The following is a 22,509-nucleotide window of genomic DNA, read 5'->3' on the forward strand; positions in this document are numbered from 1 at the left end:
CCGTGATGCTAACGTTGAAAATAAAAAAGAAACCGCCACTTTTTCCGACAGTTACATGCTAATCCCTCACACGAACATTATGCTAATCTCCCAGTTACATGTTAATTTCTTACTTTAACATCCTGCTAATCCAACACATTAACACAGCTATTTCAATGCTAAATTCTTCTGTAAACTCCTTCGTCAAGGCGCTCTGCTCCTCCCACCCAGCTTAAAAGACGCTGCCAAGCTTGGCAGTGTTCACTGAAGCGCTGTCTTCCCGACAGTTCTGTTTCTTCACCTGAGGAAGGCTACTTGTGTTGTGGCCGAAACGTCGTGAGAATTTTATTGTTTTATTTGTATTATTTTATTTACATTCTACGTGACTTTACCGAAAGAACCAAGAAGAATAACAATGTCATGACTTTTACAAATGGGTCCTATTACCGTAATCTTCTGCATTGTTTAGAACAAGAATTGCAATAGGTGACAAAGCTGTTGCTGTTGCAGCACCAACGTTTTGGAACAGCCTCGTTTCCTCCCTTAACATCGTAAATCTTCCTTCAAAATTATATCGTGAAGCGGAACATTGGTGCTGGATACAATCGCATTTGCAAGTGCGATTTGTACATTTTATCCTTACCACCTTATCCTTACCTTCTCGATAGTTAAATGTTAAAGTGCGGTTTTTTTTTTCACTGTGTGTTGTCTTTGTGTGGCTCTGGGACATTTTTGTTGTCGATTTGCTGCCTTGCCCTAGCTTGCATTTAGTGTTGAAAAACCGGCAGGAATGAATGTACTTTTTCAATATGTACTTACTTTATTACTTATTTACTATCGTCACTTGCTTGCCTTTTCTCTAGTTCGCACTCTGTTTTAAAAATTAATTGCTGTTGTATCTTAATAACTTGCTAACTTTGCTGTTGTGTCTTGCTACTTTACTGCTGTATCTTGCTAACTTGCTAAATTGGCTGTTGTATCTTGCCAAATTTGCTGTTGTAACTTTCTGGCCCGGCTCAACTGGACATCTGCGCAAAAGAGCTTCATAGCTCATCGGATTCCTCCAGTCCAAACAAAGATTCCGATTATGTTGAGCTATAGGGCTTCGACTTCAACGTTGTACAGCGCGCAAACCAGGTTCCAGTCCAGTCTTGGGTCTTTCGGTAAAGTCACGCAGATAGGTTCAAAGAAAACAACAATAATCTACGTGACTTTGGTTTAACACGTAGGCTTTCGCGACCAATATTATTCATAATATAGGTTTTTGGGTTAGATCGCGTTATTTATAAATGTGTCGTAACCCTCCACCACCCGACACGGCCAATCAGCAAAAAAGTGTCACGTTGACAAAAGACAAATAGTTCACTACTTTAGCCCAGTGAACTATTTGTCTTTTGTCAACGTGACACTTTTTTTTGCTGATTGGCCGTGTCGGGTGGTGGAAGGTTACGACACATTTATAAATAACGCGATCTAACCCAAAAACCTTTATTATGAATACTACGTGACTTTGCCGAAAGACCCAAGAATATGAATTCCTGCAGTCACGAAAGCTTTAAGTAAAAAAATAAATTATCGCTTTACGTGACCATTTATGCGATGTAAATAGCCACGGAAAGCAAGGTCCACATGAAGCGACGTCATTTCTATCGACTCCCGTGTAGAGGGCAAAGCTCTGTCTGCCGTAAGCGACGGAGCAGCCGTGGGGCCTTGCGAGAGAGTTGGTCGTGACTGCCATCTGGCGGATTTGTAAGTATTTAACCAATGTTATCTATGATAAAGATTTTTTTGGGGGGGGAGGGGGATCGCGTGAATATAAATGTCGTCGTCGAATGATTCATACATGTTCACGGGATTTCTTTATCTTCCCTCTACTTGGCACTCCTATCGTGTGTGTTGTACTGTTTGTTGTCGTACTGGACATCCGTGAAAATTGATTGTTCCGGTATAAATATTCCGACGATTCTCTGTTGGCGAGGAATTGGTGTGCGTACGAACAGACGCGCGTCGCTACGAGCGTCGTGTCGCCCACGACGCTATATTTATATTTTCGCGATTTAAACCCCCAATTTTTTTAAATAATTATATATCAGTATTGTATTGTGTGAGCAAATGGGTCAGATATTCTTCTTCCCTTTCAACTTATCGGTACCATTGCCCAGTAAGCACGCCAACGTTGTGTCAACGTTGGCGTGTGGTTTGAACTGTTGGCCCAACGTTGTCCGAACGTTCCATGTTTACTGGGTTAGCCGCATCACTGAGGTGTAGAGTGCCGGTCTTCTTACAGGATAGGGGCCCGTCCATAAATGACGTCACGCAACGGGGGGGGGGGTGTCAGACATTTGTGAGGATGTGACGTCACATCAAAATGCGCAACTTTAAATAAATATAGAATTGTTATAACACTAATTGTTATAACAACACTTCTACAACATCAGAGGGGTCTGACTTTTTTGATATTCTGTTGTGATGCTGCGTTGGCAGTGGTGTACAAGAAGGACCATTGCCCGAAACGTCACCATTTCTCATTGAAGTCCACATTGCTATTGACGATTTTGTAAATTTTTTTTGTAATATTGTGTTCATTAGCCTGCATTAAAATTACACGGAATGTGCACGACCTCGTCAGATCTAGGAAGCTAAGTAGACGTAAACCTGGCTAAGGTGGCGAGATGTTAATTCCCTCGCCCGGTATGCACGAGGTCGTGGGTTCGATCCCGATCCTCGCGCCTGCTGTATATTTGGAGTTTGCGTGTTCTCCCCTTGGTTGGGGTTTCCCCTCCACGTTTAGAATCAACGTCACGCGTTCAGAGCATTTGGCTGCTAGAAATGTTCCACGTGATAAGCCACTTCGTTGAGCTATCATTTGTGGAGAGGTGGCTTCTGAAAAGCGATATATAGCTCAAATAAAAACAAATGTTTGTTTAGTTGAAGTGCTTGGATGGACGCGAGGCCTCTCGTCGTGCGTGTATGTGTGCAGCAGAGGGCGGTGCAACGAAATCCAATCTTCGGCACTTCCCCCCACCAATGCGCACTGACCAGCGTGGTGAAGTATGGTGGTTATATCATTTGTATGCAATTTTCTTTATTTTACCAGGTATGGCCCACTGAGCTATATATCTCTTTTCAGAAGCGACCTGGCCACAAATGATAGCTGAACAAAGTCGCCTATCATGCGGGAATTTATAGCAGCGAAATACTCTAAACGCATGTTTATGAATGTGGAGGAACAAACCGGAGGAGCAGGAGAAAAATCCACGCGACCACGGGGAGAGAAAACTGCAAACTCCAAATATACAGCAGCAGGCATCAGGGTCGGGATCAAACCCACGACCTCCTGTATACCGGGCGAGGTAGTTAACGTCTCCTAGCCACCGTGATGATGATGATGATGAGAGAGAGACACGCAAACTCCAAATATACAGCAGCAGGCATCAGGGTCGGGATCAAACCCACGACCTCCTGTATACCGGGTGAGGTAGTTAACATCTCCTAGCCACCGTGATGATGATGATGAGAGAGAGACACGCAAACTCCAAATATACAGCAGCAGGCGTCAGTGTCGAGATCAAACCCACGACCCCCTGTATACCAGGCGAGGTAGTCAACATCTCGCCAGGGTGGCGCCTTTCTCGCCACGGTGGCAGGAAAGGCGCCACTCTTTGGGCCCACGCCCATCCGTGGATTGACAAAACGGGCTCTGCAGTACATGTACACATATACTCGGCTCATGCATAACTAATGCTGTCTCAGTGGAGGTCATGATTAACAATCAGGGAGATTTTGGACTCTGGTTCAGCTGGTAACGTGACAGGGCTCCTCCTAAACTCTTTGGTTCTATTCGGTAAAGTCACGTAGGTAAAAATAAAACAACAAAAATCACGACATTTCGGCCACAACACAAGCGCCCTTCATCAGGTGAAGGGACCAGACTGTCTCGAGGACAGCGCTGGAGTGAACACAGCCAAGCTCAGACCGTGACCTTTAAGCTGTGTGAGAGTAATTAAGGTGCCTTGACAAAGGAATTAGCCTAACATTTGCATTTAATGGGCGGACTTAGCATGATGAAAGGTGGGGAGGGGGTGAACATGTGCATCTCCTGGTCAGGAGACTAAATCAATGCTGGATCCGTTCGGTTCATCGTCGGCGAAATGAGCACCACCTGTTGATGATGCGACACGTGGGGAGGGAAGTCAACGGTGGTTGTACTTTGGACTGACTGGTCCCCGTCACACGAATGTGGAATTTCTACCACTGGCTCTGGCATTCCATTTGAGATCAGCACAAACCAATGCACATTTGAGCCTGAGAAAGAAAAAAGACCATTCGTTGAGGGTGACGAATGTTATAAATGAAATATGTATTTCCCTGGCTATTATGGCTTTAGAAATAAACAACATGAGTATATATAGAGAGAGTGTGGTTGCTCATGAAGCCGACACTGTGTCTGGTTATTAACACTGAACAGTATCTGAAACATCCCAATGGGATAAGTAAAGTCTGATGGATAGAAAAACACTTTTAAAGCCTCCATGTACCCATCATAAATGTCCACGTGATGATAAGCCACTTCGTTGAGCTATCATTTGTGGCCAGGTCGCTTCCAAAAAAGAAGCTAATAGCTCAATGGGCCTTACCTGGTGAAATAAAAAAAGTATAATTTTATTTGTATATATTTTTTGTAAGTGATGTCTTTACCTTTCCTATTCTTTGCACTCCTATTGTGTTTTTGTGTCGTTTCTTGGTGTAACGTTCTTACCTGCCCCGACTGGACATCTTTGAAAAAGAGCTTTATAGCTCATCGGATTCCTCCAGTATGAATACAAATTCTGATTCTGACAATGAACCAACTTCCCAGCCCAATTCGACCATGCTCACTACCTACTCATGGCAGGACACAAGCTACTAACCACTGGGCGCCCCCCTTTCCCTGTGACCAGGGACTGGTGTGCGTACGTGCAGACGCGCATCGCCACCAGCGTCGTGACCAACGGGACCGAGACGTTTGGCGCAACGGTGGCCGAGCCGTGTCCATGGGGCCAAGGCAGCTGTCAGAACCGCCACACGTGAGTCGCTACTTCACACCCTACGGGCCTTGGCCTCGGTCGCATCAAACAACTTCGCCCTTTCCACGTTTCCGAGACGTCTGCAAGTTGCAGGGTGGTGCGTTCCCGTTGGCCCCGCCCAATCTCGGAACACGCGCAAGCGGCTGAGCGTTAATTTTATACAGAGAGGCGTAGCGCCCGTTGCTTTTTAAAGACGTACTCGTCGCAGGGAACTGTAATGACACGACCGCACTCTATGATACCTGGTGCGCCAAAATGTTCCATGTCCCCTCGCATGGCCTTGTGGGAGCCTCGCTATGTCTTCCGACCTGAAGACGTGCCGATGAAGTTATTTTAATTTAGTTTTTCTTTCCATTCCATTCTAATGACATCCATGTACAGTACGTCATCGCAATGGGAAAGGGTTAAGTGCAAAACTTTCCCTCAGCTCCTTATTACATACATTTAATTTAATTAAGACTTAAGGTTTTTTTTCATGCAAGGACATCCACTAGAGCAGCGGTCCCCAACCTTTGGCACCAGGGACCGGTTTCGTGGAAGACAATTTTTTTTCACGGACCGGGGTGGAGGGGGGGAGGGTTCGTCATTGGGTCTTTCCCCCTTTTCAAAGGAGCTCTCCAACCACGTTAGTTTTTTTTACTCATTTTGGCTAGGGGTTAGCTTGTGGGCTTACCAAAACTGTGACTGAGACGAGTGCGCAGTGCGGGAAAGAGGCGCGGATGGAAGTGGTAAATAATAAAATAATGGGGGCGGGCCACGCGCGGACTCACCGCTCTCCTCCTGCTGTGCGGCCTGGTTCCTAACAGGCCACGGACCGGTGCCGGTACCGGTTCGTGGCCCGGGGGTTGAGGACCCCTGTACTCAAGGATATTTTGGCCAATTCTTCCACGCTGGCCAGATATCTTGGAAGCAGGGCAGGATTAGGATTGTGTAGGCCCTTGGGCTACACAATCTTAATCCGTGTGTGTGGACAGTGGGGAGCGGCAGGGCCGGATTAGGATTGTGTAGGCCCTTGGGCTACAGGTAACTGGGAGGCCCCCAGTAATATTTTCAAAAGGAAAAAAAAAGTTAAAGAAAAATGTAATTTATTTTTACAAGGCTAACAACAAATAAAATTCAGCATTCACAAATGAAATGACTTTTGACTTAATCTCTGGAGGCCCTCTAGCTGGCTGAGGCCCCTGGGCTGCAGACCCTAAAGCCCCCGTGCCTTACTCCGGCCCTGCTTGTAAGAGGTGGGAGTACCCACACTTTTACCCACCTGAAGTGTTTTTTTTTTGGACAGAGGTGGCAAGATTGATGAAACTTACCTTGGAAGATCCAGCCGGAGAGCTCTGCAAGTCCGATGTGCTCATCAATAACCCTAACCATGACAGCACGCTAGCATCCCTCCACAGTGGAAGGGTGAAACTTTATTCTTATGCTCGTTTCATCGTTGCGTTTTTAACTGCAAGGTATTTACGCTCAGGTGATGACGCATACGATGATGATAACGATGTCGGTGCATGCCATCGACAATGTTAACCTTGAATGTCAATTTCAAGGTTACAAAGGTCAAAGTTGTTTTTTCTCTTCAGAATTTTGCACAAATCGACATTTTCTTCACAGATCTTTCATTTAAAAATCACTTTGTTATTACATAAACGATACACAGTCGCATTTTGTATTCACATATGAATGTGTAAATAAAGATGTTGGCTTCTAGGCAAATGTTGAGGTGTGTTTGAGTGTCAAAGGCGTTACACATTAAAACGATGATGCTTTTCTTGACCATGTATATATTTTGAATATAGTGCAATTTGCGCTGGTGCATCTCAGAGAGCTTTACACGTGGCAAGCGGCTTACATTAACATCTCAGACATCGGGGATGGCACCCTGTGTGGCACAAGGTGGCTCAGCACCTGGCCTGTGAGCGGGCATCGGTTTGCCAGTTAGGAGGGTGGGAGGGGGGGGCAATGATTGCCATGTGTAATGCCAATTGAGTAATTTGCAGAGGTGTATATGGCGATGGTGATGATGTCTCAATTCAGATTCAAAGAAATGACCAGGCCATTGTACCGGATCAAGCACAGCATCGTTACGTCCCTCCAGTGGAAGTGCTGCCCGGGTCACATGGGCCCTGCATGTGACCTCACAGGTAGGGAAGCTCATCGTCTTTATCCCAGGATGCTGGTGAACTTTTCACAGCCAACCTTCACGTTGTAAAAAAAAACTACTACCGGGCACTCATTGCAGTGAAGTGCCAGTGGAGACCTTCTTACACTTCTTTTAAGAGGGGCTTCTTTGTGAAAGAAGCTCTGGGCTGGCAACGCGGTTTTTATTGACGCTGCGTCTATACCGTGTGGCGTTATCTCTCTATATATAAAGTCCAAAATTGTGGGTTTGTGTGTGGGTTTGTGTGTGGTCGCTCGCTTGGCTCTCTAACGGTGGGGTTGACGTAAAAAAAATATAGCCAGTTACCACGCCGTAAACCCCGCGGTCAGCAAGCGCTATTCCTTTTTCATATCCGTCAACTTTAAATCAGTTTAATTAGCGATTTAGTGCGAATTTTTTGCGCTTCACTATTATTTATTTATGACGCGTGCACGACCATACCAACTCACGCGCCTTTGGTGGGGGGGGACGGCTCATACCAAGTCGCACGCCTTCGGTGGGAGTCAGGGGGACATTTTCTTTAGCGTTAAAAATGCTATAAAAAATACACTAAACGCTGACGTAAATTATTCACTGTGTCATGTCCCCCCCCACTCCGATGCGTGCAGCTACTAATATATGCAGTCGCTAGATGCTACCATTATAGGCAGTAGCCCATTTATTTATTTATCACGCGCTCACGACTATACCAACTCACTCGCCTTTGGTGGGGGGGGGGGGGACATTTTCTTTCGCGTTAAAAATGCGAAACAAATCTTCACTGTGTGATGTCTCTCCCACCCCTATACGAGCAGTTATTACTACTATACAGTCACTAGATGTAGCAGGTACCACCACAGTCGGTATGCACTGCTGTAATCATAGCAGGTACCACCACAGTCAGTATTCGCTGCTGTAATCATAGCAGGTACCACCGCACAGGACTAGGCCTCACCACGTCACTCTGTCAGGTGAGTACTTTGTGCTATAGTGTCGATAAATACTGCTATAGAGTCAGCATGCACTACTTTAGTGATAGCAGGTACCACCACAGTCGGTATGAACTGCTGTAATCATAGCAGGTACCACCACAGTCGGTACGCACTGCTGTAATCATAGCAGGTACCACCACAGTATGCACTGCTGCAGTGAAAACAGGTACCACCACAGTATGCACTGCTGTAATCATAGCAGGTACCACCACAGTATGCACTGGTGTAATCATAGCAGGTACCACCACAGTCAGTACGCACTGCTCTTACATTTTTAAGAGTAGTTTTGAAATATTTTTAAGACCCAGGCAACGCCGGGTACTTCCTGATAGTTATAAATAAAAATAAAAACACTACAATTGTCTCCGTGCTCGTACATTGAGATGGAACTCAGCCACTGAGCATGAAAATAGTTGGTGTCAAGTTCTCTGTTTTGTACCAAAACAAAAAATACACATAAAATGGATATGGACAGAAAACAATGTACGCTCCATTCCACAAAGTTATCCTCTTCTCAAATATAGCCAACATTTACTCATTTCATATATGTCTATGTGTAGCCTGTGTGTCAATCCACTGCTGGTAAGGGCCTTCCTATGCTATGATGTAATGGGGGGGGGGGGGGGGTTATCAGGAAATAACTTCACTATACTGGTCAATGTGGGTTTGGGAATTTGTAACTTATGTTACATTGACGCATCTCGGCCACGGTAAATAGGATTTACGTAGAAATAAGCCACATGTGTGATGCATTTAGTTCAACTACCGACAGTTTCAAATCAGGAAATCGATGTAAAATCAATTCACGCATCAGAGTGAATTGACGTCATCCGAATGTGTAAAGGAAAACAAAAATCTTTTCTAAACAACAGTCAAATAATTTTTAAAGAACACACATTTTGATGTTAATGAGTCTAACTTCTTTCCCCTCCTTCCTAATAGAAACGCTGTGACTGAATGATTTTGAGAGGGGCCTTGCAGCCCTTGCCAATAGCAAACCATGGCGAATCAAACGTGAACGAGCATTGCGATGACGCGCGGTAATTATATCCTTTGCTGCTCTGCCCTGCTTCATTCACCTCTTTGTCCCTGCCCTCTGTGTGCTCACATTTGCATCTGTTTACTTCCCCCCCCCCTGCCCGCCCCCGCGTCTTCGTCCTACCTGCCGATACATTCGACGTGCACCTCCGTTTCCCTGATGGCGAATCCCTCATCAGAGGAGGCAGTGGGCACCGCGAGTCTTCATGAGCATCCACCGCCACCGCAGCAGCGAGCCCACGGCAGGCAGAGCGATGACAACGGTGCTCACCGCACTCCGTTAAGCCTATGGGCCACCACCCCTAAACCACATCCGTCACAGAATATTGCGGACGCTTGATACACAATTAGAAAATAAGTAAATAGACGACGGAACATCTTTTTTTTTCATTTCAATAAGAGCCCGGGATAGGGCACGAACCGCGACGCAGGGACGGAGGCACAGAAACTCCATGGGCAGAAGTTTCCGAACTCTAGGGGCACAGAAACTCCATGTACAGAAGTTTCCGAACTCTAGGGGCACATACACTCGATGGACAGAAGTTTACGAACTCTAGGGGCACAGAAACTCCATGGACAGAAGTTTACGATCTTAGGGGCACATAAACTCGATGGACAGAAGTTTCCGAACTCTAGGGGCACAGCAACTCCATGGACGTAAGTTTCCGAACTCTAGGGGCACAGAAACTCCATGGACAGAAGTTTACGATCTTAGGGGCACATAAACTCGATGGACAGAAGTTTCCGAACTCTAGGGGCACAGCAACTCCATGGACGTAAGTTTCCGAACTCTAGGGGCACAGAAACTCCATGGACAGAAGTTTCCAAACTCTAGGGGCACAGAAACTCCATGGACATAAGTTTCTGAACTCTAGGGGCACAGAAACACCATGGACATAAGTTTCCGAACTCTAGGGGCACAGAAACTCCATAGACATAAGTTTCTGAACTCTAGGGGCACAGAAACTCCATGGACAGAAGTTTCCGAACTCTAGGCTCCGGGGTTCAGAAGAGGTGGGTGGGAGGGGGAATTGAAGTCACTGATGGCGGAACATCCAACGATTCGATGCTTGATTCACAAACACGGAGGAGGCATCAATTGCCACGGTGATACGCTGCGCTACTCATGACGCGATTATTCAGGTCAGCCGCCTCCATGTAAAATGATAGTTGTTGCTGTGCATCAGCATCAGCTGTACGAAGATGAGATGGGCACCGCACAATATTAGCTTAGGCATGAAGCCACTTTATTTTTTGTAACCAGGCTGTAACCGTTAAATGTATTGCATTTTGACACGTGGTTAATTTTGAGTGAGTCCTGCATTAGAAAACCCGGGTGTCAGCGGTGGTGGCTCAGTTTTGGACACGGGGCATCGTTACACCTCCCGATCACTCTGCCCGCCGGCATGGCTCTGACACAATCGTTGCCAAAAACGTTTTTGTTCCGTTATTTGCAGACGGTGACACCATTCCAGGCGTCACGGCTCAGCTGTTGCTCGGCCTCAAAGGGAAAGGGGACACGGGATCTGTTTGGAGTGCCCCCCGTTGGGGGGGGGCAGATGGCAGTGAAGTCGACGATGACGACTACGGGAAGGACATGGATCAACAAGTGGAGGGCTTCGAGCAGAGGGAGTCACGGAGCGTGGCTCATGGGCATTCAGCCACCAGGGTCCACTCCAGCGAGAGGAAAGGTGAGCATCGTCATGATTGTCATCATCACCATATGTATTTAGTTTTACCAGGTAGGGCCCACTGAGCCTATGTAGCTCTTTTTCGGAAGCGACCCGGCCACAAATGATAGCTCAACGAAGTTGATCATCATGTGGAAAATGAAAGTAGCCAAATACTCTAAACGCACGTTTTTAAATGTGGAGGTAAAACCCAGAGGCCCCAGAGAAAAATCCACTCAGCACCACGGGAAGAGAGACCACGTGGGGGAACACGCAAACTCCAAATATACAGGCGTCAGGGTCGGGATCAAACCCACGATCTCCTGCATACCAAGCGAGCTAGTTAACATCTCGCCATCGTGGCGCGCCATATCCCTGAAACTTAATTGAACAATAATAATTATTATTTACAGCCCTTTGTCAATCCACTGCTGGATGAAGGCCTCTCCATGCCACGGTAGTTAAGAGCATCGTTTGACGATACTTCACCAAAACTGGTCAATGTAGGTTGCTGAAAGTGGGTGGCCCAGGACCGGTTGAGATTCATTTGTTATTTGTGTTGGCCATGGCCAGGAATCCAACTTGGGTTTCTGGGTTCATAGCACAGCGCACAAAACTGCTACACTCCACTCAAAATCGTATTGCGTGAGCAAGGGAATTTTCAGAAAAGCACGTGATTTAAAATGGGCACGTTGCAAGTTCATCGACTGTTGGGGATACATTCATCATCTCTCCAGGGTCAACACAATTAGGGCCAAGTCAACAGTATTTTTTGCTAAGGCGACACTGGTCCGTATCATTGTGGTATTTACACTCCAGGCTCAGGGCCACCTACAGAGGTAAGCATCACTGAGTGCTCGACTGAGCAAGGAGACACAATTTGGCCTAAAATTTTCGCTGAATATATTTAGATCATCGTCATTTCTTTTTGAACGCAGTAACGCTGGACAGCGTGTCGGAGGAGCTGGTCATTGATCTTGTTCGGAAGCTGCTGGACGAGCGACTCGGGGAGGCATCTCGACGGCTGGGCCACGGCACAGGTGGTCTCGACGTGACTCTGTCAACCCCGTCGGCCGCGCAGCTGGCGCGGGACCTGCAGCTCCTGCAGCACTCACTCTCCTCCCTCAATGACAGCGTCTCGCAGAGGCTTGATGACCTCACCTGGAGGGTTCAAAACCTGGAGAAGGCAACCTCCAAGTCGTCCGAGCAATGGAGCGTCCTCCTGCTGGAACAGCAAGCCCACAGAGCGGCGGTGGAGACTACGACCCGACGCCTCGCCGAAGAGGCGAGGACACGGGCGCGGGAGGCGGTGGAGGCGAGAGGGGAGCTGGCATCGGAGCTGCGCGGAGACCTCGGCAAGATGTGGAAGTTCGCAAAGGATCGTCTCGACACAATGAACCTCACCATCGCTGGCCTCCAGGTGAACGCCGCGCCCGCCGCAGCTGCTGCTGAAATTACGAGCAATGCGGCGGCGAGCAAACCCGCGCCGGAGAGTTCCGACGGTGGCGACGGCGACGACGGCAGAATGAAAGCGCACGGCTCCGACGCGCAGAAAGCCAAGGCCGTGCCAACTCAGGACTTTAGCCGCTTTAACGAGACGCTGAAGAGGCACGAGTACCTTCTGAGAGACGTCTACAACCAGTTGCACCTGTTCACTGAGAAGCTGAAGGAGCTCAGCTACAGGATCCAGGAGGAGCAGGAGGCGAGCTGGGGGGAGTGCAACAAGCTCCAGGATGCCTTCAAGGCGAGCGAGGACTCTCTGTCCATCAAGCTCCTCGAAGTTCAAGAACAACTGCTGGACATGAACAAGACCATTGTCATCGGGCTGTCACCCATGGAGGAACGCTTTGGCTCCGTGATGTCCACCATCCACAACCTCTCAATAGAGGTGGGGCACCTGCAGGAGAGCTTGCAGAGGAGAGCGCCGGGCACCGACTGGCTCGACGAAGCGCAGTCTCTTCGGGAGCAGATGAAAGGCCTCATCTTGGCCGTCGACAGCTTCAAGATTGACGTGGAAGACCTTAAGCTTTCCCGGAGCATTCTGGGCTCCGGAGTTCGGCTGCCCAGTCCGGCCTCTGACCTGGAGTCGCGGGTGAACAGCACCGAGAGCACGGCGAGGAGAGCACTGGAGCAGAGCGGAGCGCTGGGCAGCAACGTGAGCCACCTGCACCGGCGCGTGGATCAGCTGTCGGCTCTCACGCTGAACCTCCTCGCGCAGGCAAGCCTCATGAGCCAGCACGTGGACGACCTCAACGGCTCGTTCAACACACTCATGGAGGACACGCTGCGGCACACGCTCGCGTTGGAGGAGCTCGGCGCGTTCCGAGACTCTGACTACGACGATTACGACGGCGAGTACGCCGACGCCGGCGATGGCGTCGGGAAGCCGGGAGCCAAGGTAGAGATCAACCTCGTGAAGCTCAGCCAGCTGCTGAGCGAGACGGTGGGCGCAGTCCGCGAGCAGTCCGACGTGGTGCTCGCGATGCGGAGCCGCCTCCTGGCGCTGCAGCTGCAGGTGGCGAACTCCACGTCATCCGCACCGCGCCCGCGCGGCGGCCCGAGGGAGCGGGAGGAGACGGCGGTCGCCTTCGGCGGGGAGTTCGAATCGCGAGAGGACGAGGGCGAGCCGGAGGGGCGTGCGGACAGGCTGTGGGAGAGGCTCGGGCGGCTGGAGAGGGCCTGGTTTGAGTTGGACGGGCAGCGCTTGGGGCGACTGGAGTCGCGTCTCAATGAGATGGCCGGTAAGGGTTGGCAGGCAGTGGCGACGCTTGTGCCTCGCAGCAAGAAGGGCCTCGGGGTCGATTCGTGGCTGGTGTATATGTTTTATGTTCTCCCCCTGGGTTGCATGGGTTTCCTCTCAGGTTCTGTGACTTCCTCCCAAAACCCAAAACAACCTCATGCAATCTAAATGATATTGGTCAAACATCCCGTTGCTGAAAGTGTACTTGCTTTTTACTCAATTTAGATTAAACTTAACAAAACCGCCCTCTATTGTAGAAATGTGCCAGGATCCTCCTGACAATGCGTTTTGAGACTCAATTAGGATTTCTTTGGTAAACTAGAGGAGTAGTAATGGAAAAGAATGCTTAATCAGCCTTATGCTCGCATGTATGTTCAACTTAATTCACACCGTACATAGCCGACCGTGATAATCGGAGGTGCGGGTCGTAATCATAATATTTTGGATCCCTTTGTCATTCCACTGCTAGAGGCCTAAGCGCCGTGTTGGTTTTTGGACTGTACCTCACCGAACTGATCAACACAGCTTGGTGAAGGGGTAGGGAACAGGATTAGTTTCAGTTATGACTCACCACTGGTGGCAGCTGAGAAGTCAAATTGAAGTCGCTAGGTTCAGAGCATGATGCGCTAACCACTCCCACCACCATAAGCAATTCAGCCAAGGTGGTGAGATGTTAACTACCTCGCCAAGTATACAGGAGGTCGTGTGTTCGATCCAGACCCTGAAGCCTGTATATTTGGAGTTTGCGTGTTCTCTCTGTAGTCGCATGTACTTTTATCCATTTTGTCCCCACATTTCGAAACATGCGTTTAGAGTATTTTGCTGCTATACATTTCCACATGATGAGCCACTTCGTTGAGCTTTCATTTGTGGCCAGGTCGCTTTTTAAAAATAACTACAGTATATAGTGTTAATTTTTCGATTTAAAGCTTTCGTGACTGCAAGGATTCATCTTCTTTGGTTCTTTCGGTAAAGTCACGTAGAATGAGAATAAAATAATGAATTGATAAAATAAAATAACACAATAAAATTCTCACGACGTTTCGGCCACAACACAAGCGGCCTTCATGAGGTGAAGGGACGAGACCTTACCTGGTAAAATAAAAAAAAAGTTAATAGCTTGACCTGATCATGCATCCCTAGTATTTAATTGTCTCCACTGAAGGTTTGCCACTGTGGCAATTATACTAGCAGGTTAGCGGTGATGAACTGACCAGTTTCTGGGTGGGTGGCAATGGAGAGCGGTAGTGTAGTGGTTAATAACATGTGCTACAAACTCAGCTAACCCAGTTTGATCCTGCTCACATCGAGAATCTGTGATAACTATTTGAACTGGTCCTGGACTTCCCCTAGGTCTACTCAGCCATGAATATCTGATGCGGTGTGTAAACATCAGCGCTGGAGAGACAAACGCCGCCAGGCATGGTGCTCGCCATAGCACCTCCCCATGCACCATTTCGGTCTTTATATGATCTCGATAAGAACTCTTGCCCCGACAGTCTATTAAGGCTTTATAGGGGCTCTACATCCCTAGGTTTGATCTTCCACGAAGCTCATAGTCCACCCTAAATCACATCTGCACAAACCATGCCAAATGCGAATAGCCAATTCACAAATGGAAAACTAAAAACGCCACAGTGTGCGACTGCGATCGTCCAGAACGGACCGTACAACAGCACCCGATCCGCAAATACGAAGGAGACATCACGGTGACGACGATGCACTCAGCCGCTCCTGACGTAGTTATCTGGCTTGACCACCTGAACGTGAGACTGTCGTTGTTGCTCTGCATCTACATCAGCCGTACGAGAGAAGAAGAAGGGGATTTCTGCCTTTGTGCGAAAGGTGTTGCGGCCGGCTGCCTGGACCGCACGGACGCGCTGCGTGAGGAGGTGGACAGGAACGCGTCGGCCCTCCAGCGAACGCTCGCCGCCATGGCGTCCTCGCGGGACGCGGAGATGGAGGCCCTGAGACGCGACCTCTTGGCCGAGCTGTCGGCCCACGTGGAGGCCGCGATGCGGGCGCGCAGGAAGGATAAGGACGAGCGGCGGCAACAGCGCAAGGAGACGCTCTCGAAGCAGCAGCAGCAGCAGGAGCAGCAACAGCGGGCGGGGAAGGGACCGGCGGCATTGCATGGCAAGTGCCGCCCCCACCTCATTGTCCATGACTCCTGATGACAATGTATGTATGTATGTAGAACTTCTTTCGCACCGTACGTATACCAATCGTGCTAATCGGAGGTACGGGGGAAGGACAACAAAGTTAGCACAAAAAAGCAGTTCTAAAGAAATGAGTTTGCAACCTATATTGAAAAGTGCATAGCTCCAGTGGCTTCCTAATATCAGAAGGGCCTTCCAAACGGCACCAGACGCGCATCTGAGAGCGTACGATGATGCGGTGACCGTCTTTGTTCGATGGCCAGCCAGAAGCCACTGTGGATGTCAACCAGAGTCTTGGCCGTCTAGCACTGCGATTGAAGCACTCCACGAGCACTCGTTAATCTGGTGAGCTCAAATCGTAAATCTTGTGAGCTCAAATCCTGGTTGGGGTCTGACTCTACCGCTCCCATCCAATTGCTCCATTATCCACGACGACCTTAACATGGGATGCTGAACTTTTCCGTCACCGAGGGCCATGTAGAGATGTCAAATTTCTTCGATGGGCCACATCGATGCACACCGCAGCCACGTCTAGGGGCCCTCCTTGTGTCGAAAGTGAATAAGCGTGCTAAAATGACGAAGTCAACTTATTCCAGCTTCAAAATATACCCCTCTGATACGTGATTAGTGTGGCTAAGATTCTTACAGTGCAGGCGTTATCGAGGTGGTAGGCCTCATGTGGCCACGGGCAGTATGAAGTGGTACCCCTCCCCTGCCATATAAGTCAAAAAGTCAAAGCGTCTCCCTTCTGAAATAAAAATACAGAGGCGCCTATTTTCATCGGTGGCATGAGGCCAGCAATAGACAATTCCAGCCATGGACAAATCCGAATTGGTAGGTGGAAGTCTCCCAACAGGACAAACTGAGTGGCCTCAAGGGAGCCATGAAACCAAATCAGAGGACGTACAACTTTCTACCAAATTCTGCTCTGAGAAAGGATCGGTAAGACAACAGGACTGTAATTCAGTCATGTATTAATTCACGTCTGGGCTCTCAACCGGGTCTGGGAAATAAACCACCGTACATAATGTACAAACGCCTATGGCCAAATTACTCGGCCATAGGCCACAAGCATTGTGGTTAATGCAGACACGATTCCTTGTAAAAGGTCTCAGTTTGGTGTTCTAACATCTTAACACAGCTGTTTTGTTGCCAGAAAAAAGGGGAAAACCGATGATCAACTCGATTTGCTTTAACAATATCGGCGACCCCTGCTCTTCTAGTTAGTCCTTGTCTTGTGCATCGACTTACTTTGAACGTATTTTTTTTACCCGTAAAACTCTGGCAAAAACCTGCATTTTGTGTTTAATATTTATATGACAGACATAGTTATCAACGATGTCACAGTTTACAACTATGTCTGTATAATCCATCAGCTAAACTTGTCAAAACGCGCATTAAAAATGTAAATTATTTTAAAACATTTCTAAGGCATCTTATTCAAACACCGTTAAATCCGTGACAATTCTCTGCTTCTATCACCAAAAATGTTCAGTCACGGTTACTTGCGCTGCTGTCCAAGGTGCTGGATCGGAGCCCGGGCATGCGGAGGCGGCGAGGATGCCCGGCTTCCTGGAGCCGGCTCACCTCACAGAGGCGTCGCAACGCGGGGGCCGCCGGCTCACGCGCGCCAAGGCCACGCACGCACGAACCACGTGGAACATCGCCACCGCTGCCCGCGCTGGCCAGGAAGACGGCACGAAACAGCGCCACAACTCCCCATAAACGCGTGTCGCCGGTAAACAAACAAAAAAATAAAACTGGCCATGCTGACACGGAGAGAACTGAGAATGTCAGCCAAGACAACTGCACTTAAAAGTGCTTGGCTTGCACTTGAAAGGTTTGTCCGTTGAAGCCGTCGGCGATTGGCTTGGTCTATAATCCTCCTTTCGGGGGTCAATGTCATAAAGTACCGGCTTTGTGGGGAGTCAACAGTGTTTGTCCCATTGGGTAAACTGGCCCCTGCCATGGGAATGTGGAATTTGTACCACTTGCTTTGAGGTTTATATTGAAGATGCGCGGTACTCCTTTGCTCGACTGAGCAGGGGCATGCTTTTTTTTCTCTCACGTGAATCAAAATGTCGCCGTGCTCAAACGAGCATCGCGCTGTACTCCTCGCTCACACGTGGTGACCCTGAGCCAGAGGTTTGAATTTCAACTTTATAACGCCACTCTTCACTTCCTACAAAATGGTGTGCATTTCGTCAACCCCCAAAAAAATATATTGGTCGAGGCGACCTCCCCCAACTGGTTTGTGTGACCCGGCCACCCTACCGTGGGAACGTGAAAGTGAAGGGCCGTGGCACAGCGCCACCCTGCCGCTAAGTTTGTAGCTGCAAAAGCACAGCTGTGTGTGCTGTATGTCGGTCTACATTTTATTGCAGTAATTTGCTCGAGCAATTCAGAACGGCATCTTAATAAGCTGTACAAGGGGGGAAGATGTAACATTTTCCATGAGCGATTATAAAATGGAAATTTTCTTTCGTTAGAATACTTGCTAGAAACACACTGCTGAAAGGCAATTTTGGGGCCTCAAATTATTCATGAGGCGTGGCTGGGGCCTGCCAAGAACATCAGGGGACGAATGAGTTGGATTAAAAGTCCACAACACATGACTGAGCTGATGTATCAGTGAAGGTGATATCAGTGTAAGGCTCGTACCCCTAGATTTAGTGGTGCATGTGGCATTAGGGTATGGGTACAAGCCTTGTATTTGAGTTCCGAGTTAGTTTTGCTCCCGGGACACATTAACCTGGAACAAAGGCCATAGGTCAGTGGAATAAAATGCATTTATTGTCATTGCATAAACAAATCTGCATACCTCATATCTGCTGGATAGATCAAGTATGTTACATCTTGTTTATGACAATGTCCAAACTCTAAAATCGGTAAACCTAACAGCTCCTTTCCCTAATATTGTCACCGGGATGTTGAACTTGTTTCCCCCAACCTTTGGTAAAGGTGCAGCACTGCCATCGCTCACTCGCGCCACTGCTGGTGGATGGTGCCTCCGTTAGAGGCGAGCTCTCGAGAGCCCCTCGGGAGGGTATTTTGGCCTACTCTTCCATAGTGGGCCAGACGTGTCGAAATCGGTGGTGATGCCCACACTTTTCCCCATCACAAGTGACCTGCCTATAGACGAACACCCTTCAGGTACATTTCTCTTGAAACATTTCCAGCCGGGTCTGGGGAATGGAGATGTTAACCCTTTGTGAACGAGGGCTGTGGTGTGTGGACCTGTGGCTATGTCTGGAACACGTACAATGTTTCAGTCCTTATAAGACATTATTCTTAAATCTATATTCAAAATAAAATCAATATTTAGGCAGAAATTTATTTCTCATGAGTTTTTCTTTTTAAATGTTAACGATTCGTGTGATATCGCAAACTAGCATTTGCTTTTATTATCAGGAATACAAACTATAGATTATTCGTATTATCAGTAACTTGACGCTATTCCGATTAAACACACAACTATCATCGAATTAAAATGCCGTATAGTTGCATTATATTAAAACAAATTCATATCCCACGAGTGTTGATTTATAAATACTTTTACAAAAAAACGTAGACATTTAAAAATATATATATGCTATTTAATATTCTGTATATAATAACAATGCTCAAGTCTCACACTTTAAAGATACTCCTGGCTGTGTACACGGTTGTTGAGTAAAGAAACATCTTTAAAATGTATCACATGTAGTCTGCACATATTATTAAAATATAAAAATAATTTTGTATGTTTTTAATAGACAAAAGCACATTATTCAATATTTACGACACACGTAAAAATGCAGCTAGATTTTCTGGACGGCTCGGGGAGATAATGCCATGTGAGAGAGCTGATCCGGCAACCCTGAAAACATGGGTTTGAATCCAGTTTCGAGTCAATCGTGACATCACATTGCAAAATAAATCACTTGGCATTGGGCAGAGCAATCCACATGGCATGGGCCCTCCAGAAAAAAAAGAGTCGCGAGGCTCGGTGAAGTTTTCATATAGAAAGGGCATTCTCGTTTTATTTCTTAACATAAATCAAACCCAAAAGTGCCTCCCCTGAGTGGCAGGCATTGACCGTCAGCGCTGATGGCCCTCAAATCGAGGCGCGGCCCTGCAATTGTTCGCTCACGCCGCTACTGTTGGAAGGGCCTCCGCAAGACAGAGCTGTAGAGAGCCCCTGGAGGGAGAATTTGACCGATTCTTCCACTCTGGCCAGACATCTTGGCCCACCACACACAGCCTGCTGATCGACTAACTGGCGTACCCATTTAGACTGCTGGGTGGAAAGAGGCGGCGGGTGGGGAGGGGGGGTTGAATAAACCTGCCAATTGTTTCAAATACCGTGCCTGATTTCAGGCCCGATGTGCTAACCATTGCAACCATGGCAACATCAAAATTCACACAGTTATTGACTGCTTTTGGGAAGAAGAAAAACACATGACTCACGTGATGTTTATTGAACCCTCACATTTTTTTTTACAATTCATCAAAAAAATAACGACAACATATTGTACAAATATAAACACACCATTACACAAACGTTTCAAAAAAACATTTCCCGAATAATACTGATAGCAAAATGTTCGTACTAAACGCGCGTACAAATCACGAAGGGTAAGGCGTCGACATCGGCGTCATGACCACTGCGAGAAAGTGGAGATGCAATGTTTTCTAGGTACGTGATGCATCAACTCGCTTCGCTGTTCGTAAAAAAAAACAACACACGGCAACTTTTCGTTTTTTTATAGCAGTAAAACAGCTTGGCAGATGCTAACTGTTTTTGCCACGCACATAGAAATCGATGTTGACTTATCACCACAGGCAAACGTTCCCCTCCACTCAGATGACGAAGTGATAACAATCTAACAGAAATTTAAATGACAAGACCGCAACAAATCGTTTCAATTAATCCATCAACTCACAAACTTCGGCCTATGGGCAAATGCAATTGTACAGATTCCTCTTTAGTTCACGTGGACGTATCACCTGCCAACATTCATGATAAAAAGTAGCGCTCATGATTTTAGGCGGCTGCGATTTCAGGTGGGCCGGAAGCTATTCCATGATTTCCAGGCAGCTCGTGGGGTATTTTTCAGCCACCTGAAATCACAGAAAAAAGCTCCAGAGCTGTAACGGGAACCGCTTAAAAAAAAATGTATCACCGATGGCCACGTGACCGAAAACATGGTGGACACAGCCCGACACAGCCACCACGGGGACGTCGCAACGCACGTCCACGTTGACCGGACAGCTTGCCGCCATCGCAGATGTCGTTCGGTGAACCGTGGAACGTGGCGTTTAAAATCGCATTCGGACGGGGGGGAGTCGGCGAGTAGGACAAGTCAACGCGCGGAGGCAGAGGGTGCTGGTCTACGGAGGACACCCGGACCCACAGACGACTGCGGGTGACACGCGGACCGCGGAGCGTCTGTCGGTTCCCTGGAGGAGCCCGTGCATCGTGGAGGATCTCGTCGAGGCTATAGAGCGGCGCACATCACCACCATCACCACGTGCCAGACACTGGATAAACAGACGACTGCTGGTGGCAGGACTCGAGAAGAAGACGGGATTAAAACATTCGGCTGCGAAGGATAATGGGAGATGCCCAAATTGCATGGTATATGTGGGAGAGATTTGAGGTATTGTGTATCACAGCGTATCACAGATGTCTTAGCTGTGTTCGGTCACTTTAAGTAGGGTCAACCTTGTAATCGTGGCCAAGGAGCTCCCACTCTTAACATCATTTATCCTTTACAAATCGAATAATTTACTTAATCAAGTGAAAGCCAATTGGAGTTGTCTTGTTGTCATAAGACCTGGGGAACTAAAGCAGAAACAGCTCTATAGTCATAAGTACATTTAAAATATGGGCTATCAGACTTCCAACGCTCGGGGTGTAACAATGCATCCATTCATTGATTAATAACTGTTATTAAGCTTAATACATTCGTAGAACCACGCGCGTAATAATCAATGTTTCTGCATTCGTGTGCAGCCACCAGACGTGCTACCAATCACCGCGATGTTTACAAGTAATGGTTCTTGAAAGGCGGCAATGAATCCTGACAATCCATCGAACTGGCGATGCCTCCCCGGTTGACTGCACTACTCTACTCACGAGGCTGCCCAGTCCGTCCAGCTGAATTCTAGCACAACTGTTTTGGAAGTACTGAAGGGTGTGGGGCTCCACACTTTTTCCCTCACCACAAATGATCTGCAAAAAACAAGTCACTGCAGTTTAACTAGTTTAACGACAGACAGACAAACACGTCCGTGGACTACGCAATGTTTTTGATGTTTTGGCCGAATTTGACCAGGAAAATTAATCTGGGACCTGTGTACTGTCAGACAAACCGCGTCCACCTCCGTACCACGGTGGCTCTAGACATACTCGTACATTTAACAACGTGACAGAAAGCCAGTGAAATAAATACATGTGTATGGGAGAGGTCAAGGGCAGATCATTTAATTAAATTGTAGTAAAAAGCCACATATGCACCTATTGTCATTGTATAAAGCAAGTATGCACTTAAAGATATACGCACAGTGCAGAACAGTGAAAATGAAGACCACATAAAATGGAATATTTATATCTTATGTACAAAGGAGCCACGTTGTAGGCGATGCTTGGGGCAAGGTGTGCCGATCACTGCAACACAGAGAAGACAGGCTTGGCTTCAGTATTGCGCGGGATGAATGAAGCAAAACTACTCAGGTCAATAGCTTTC

General features: G+C 47.7%; 2 protein-coding genes across 3 annotated transcripts in view; one reads left to right on the forward strand and one right to left on the reverse strand.

Annotated features, from left to right (window-relative positions):
* The window catches only part of LOC116945017 (multimerin-1-like), a 30,130-nt gene extending 11,020 nt beyond the window's left edge, over nt 1–19,110 (forward strand). The window contains exons 2-8 of the mRNA XM_032959070.2: nt 4,920–5,045; nt 7,077–7,183; nt 9,389–9,472; nt 10,667–10,900; nt 11,818–13,620; nt 15,465–15,755; nt 17,301–19,110. Coding sequence (XP_032814961.2) covers nt 4,920–5,045; nt 7,077–7,183; nt 9,389–9,472; nt 10,667–10,900; nt 11,818–13,620; nt 15,465–15,755; nt 17,301–17,503 — 2,848 coding nt within the window. The 3' untranslated portion in view covers nt 17,504–19,110. The remainder of the gene's footprint in view (nt 1–4,919; nt 5,046–7,076; nt 7,184–9,388; nt 9,473–10,666; nt 10,901–11,817; nt 13,621–15,464; nt 15,756–17,300) is intronic.
* A 1,103-nt stretch (nt 19,111–20,213) lies between these two features.
* The window catches only part of LOC116945018 (uncharacterized), an 87,586-nt gene continuing 85,290 nt past the window's right edge, over nt 20,214–22,509 (reverse strand). For both annotated transcript variants that reach the window (XM_032959071.2, XM_076068717.1), the window contains one exon: nt 20,214–22,430. In XM_032959071.2, the coding sequence (XP_032814962.2) occupies nt 22,428–22,430 (3 nt within the window). In that variant the 3' untranslated portion in view covers nt 20,214–22,427. The remainder of the gene's footprint in view (nt 22,431–22,509) is intronic.

This window comes from Petromyzon marinus, chromosome 22 (assembly GCF_048934315.1).
Source record: "Petromyzon marinus isolate PM22_M1 ecotype Great Lakes invasive population chromosome 22, UKy_Petmar_22M1.pri1.0, whole genome shotgun sequence".
Taxonomy (NCBI): domain Eukaryota; kingdom Metazoa; phylum Chordata; class Hyperoartia; order Petromyzontiformes; family Petromyzontidae; genus Petromyzon; species Petromyzon marinus.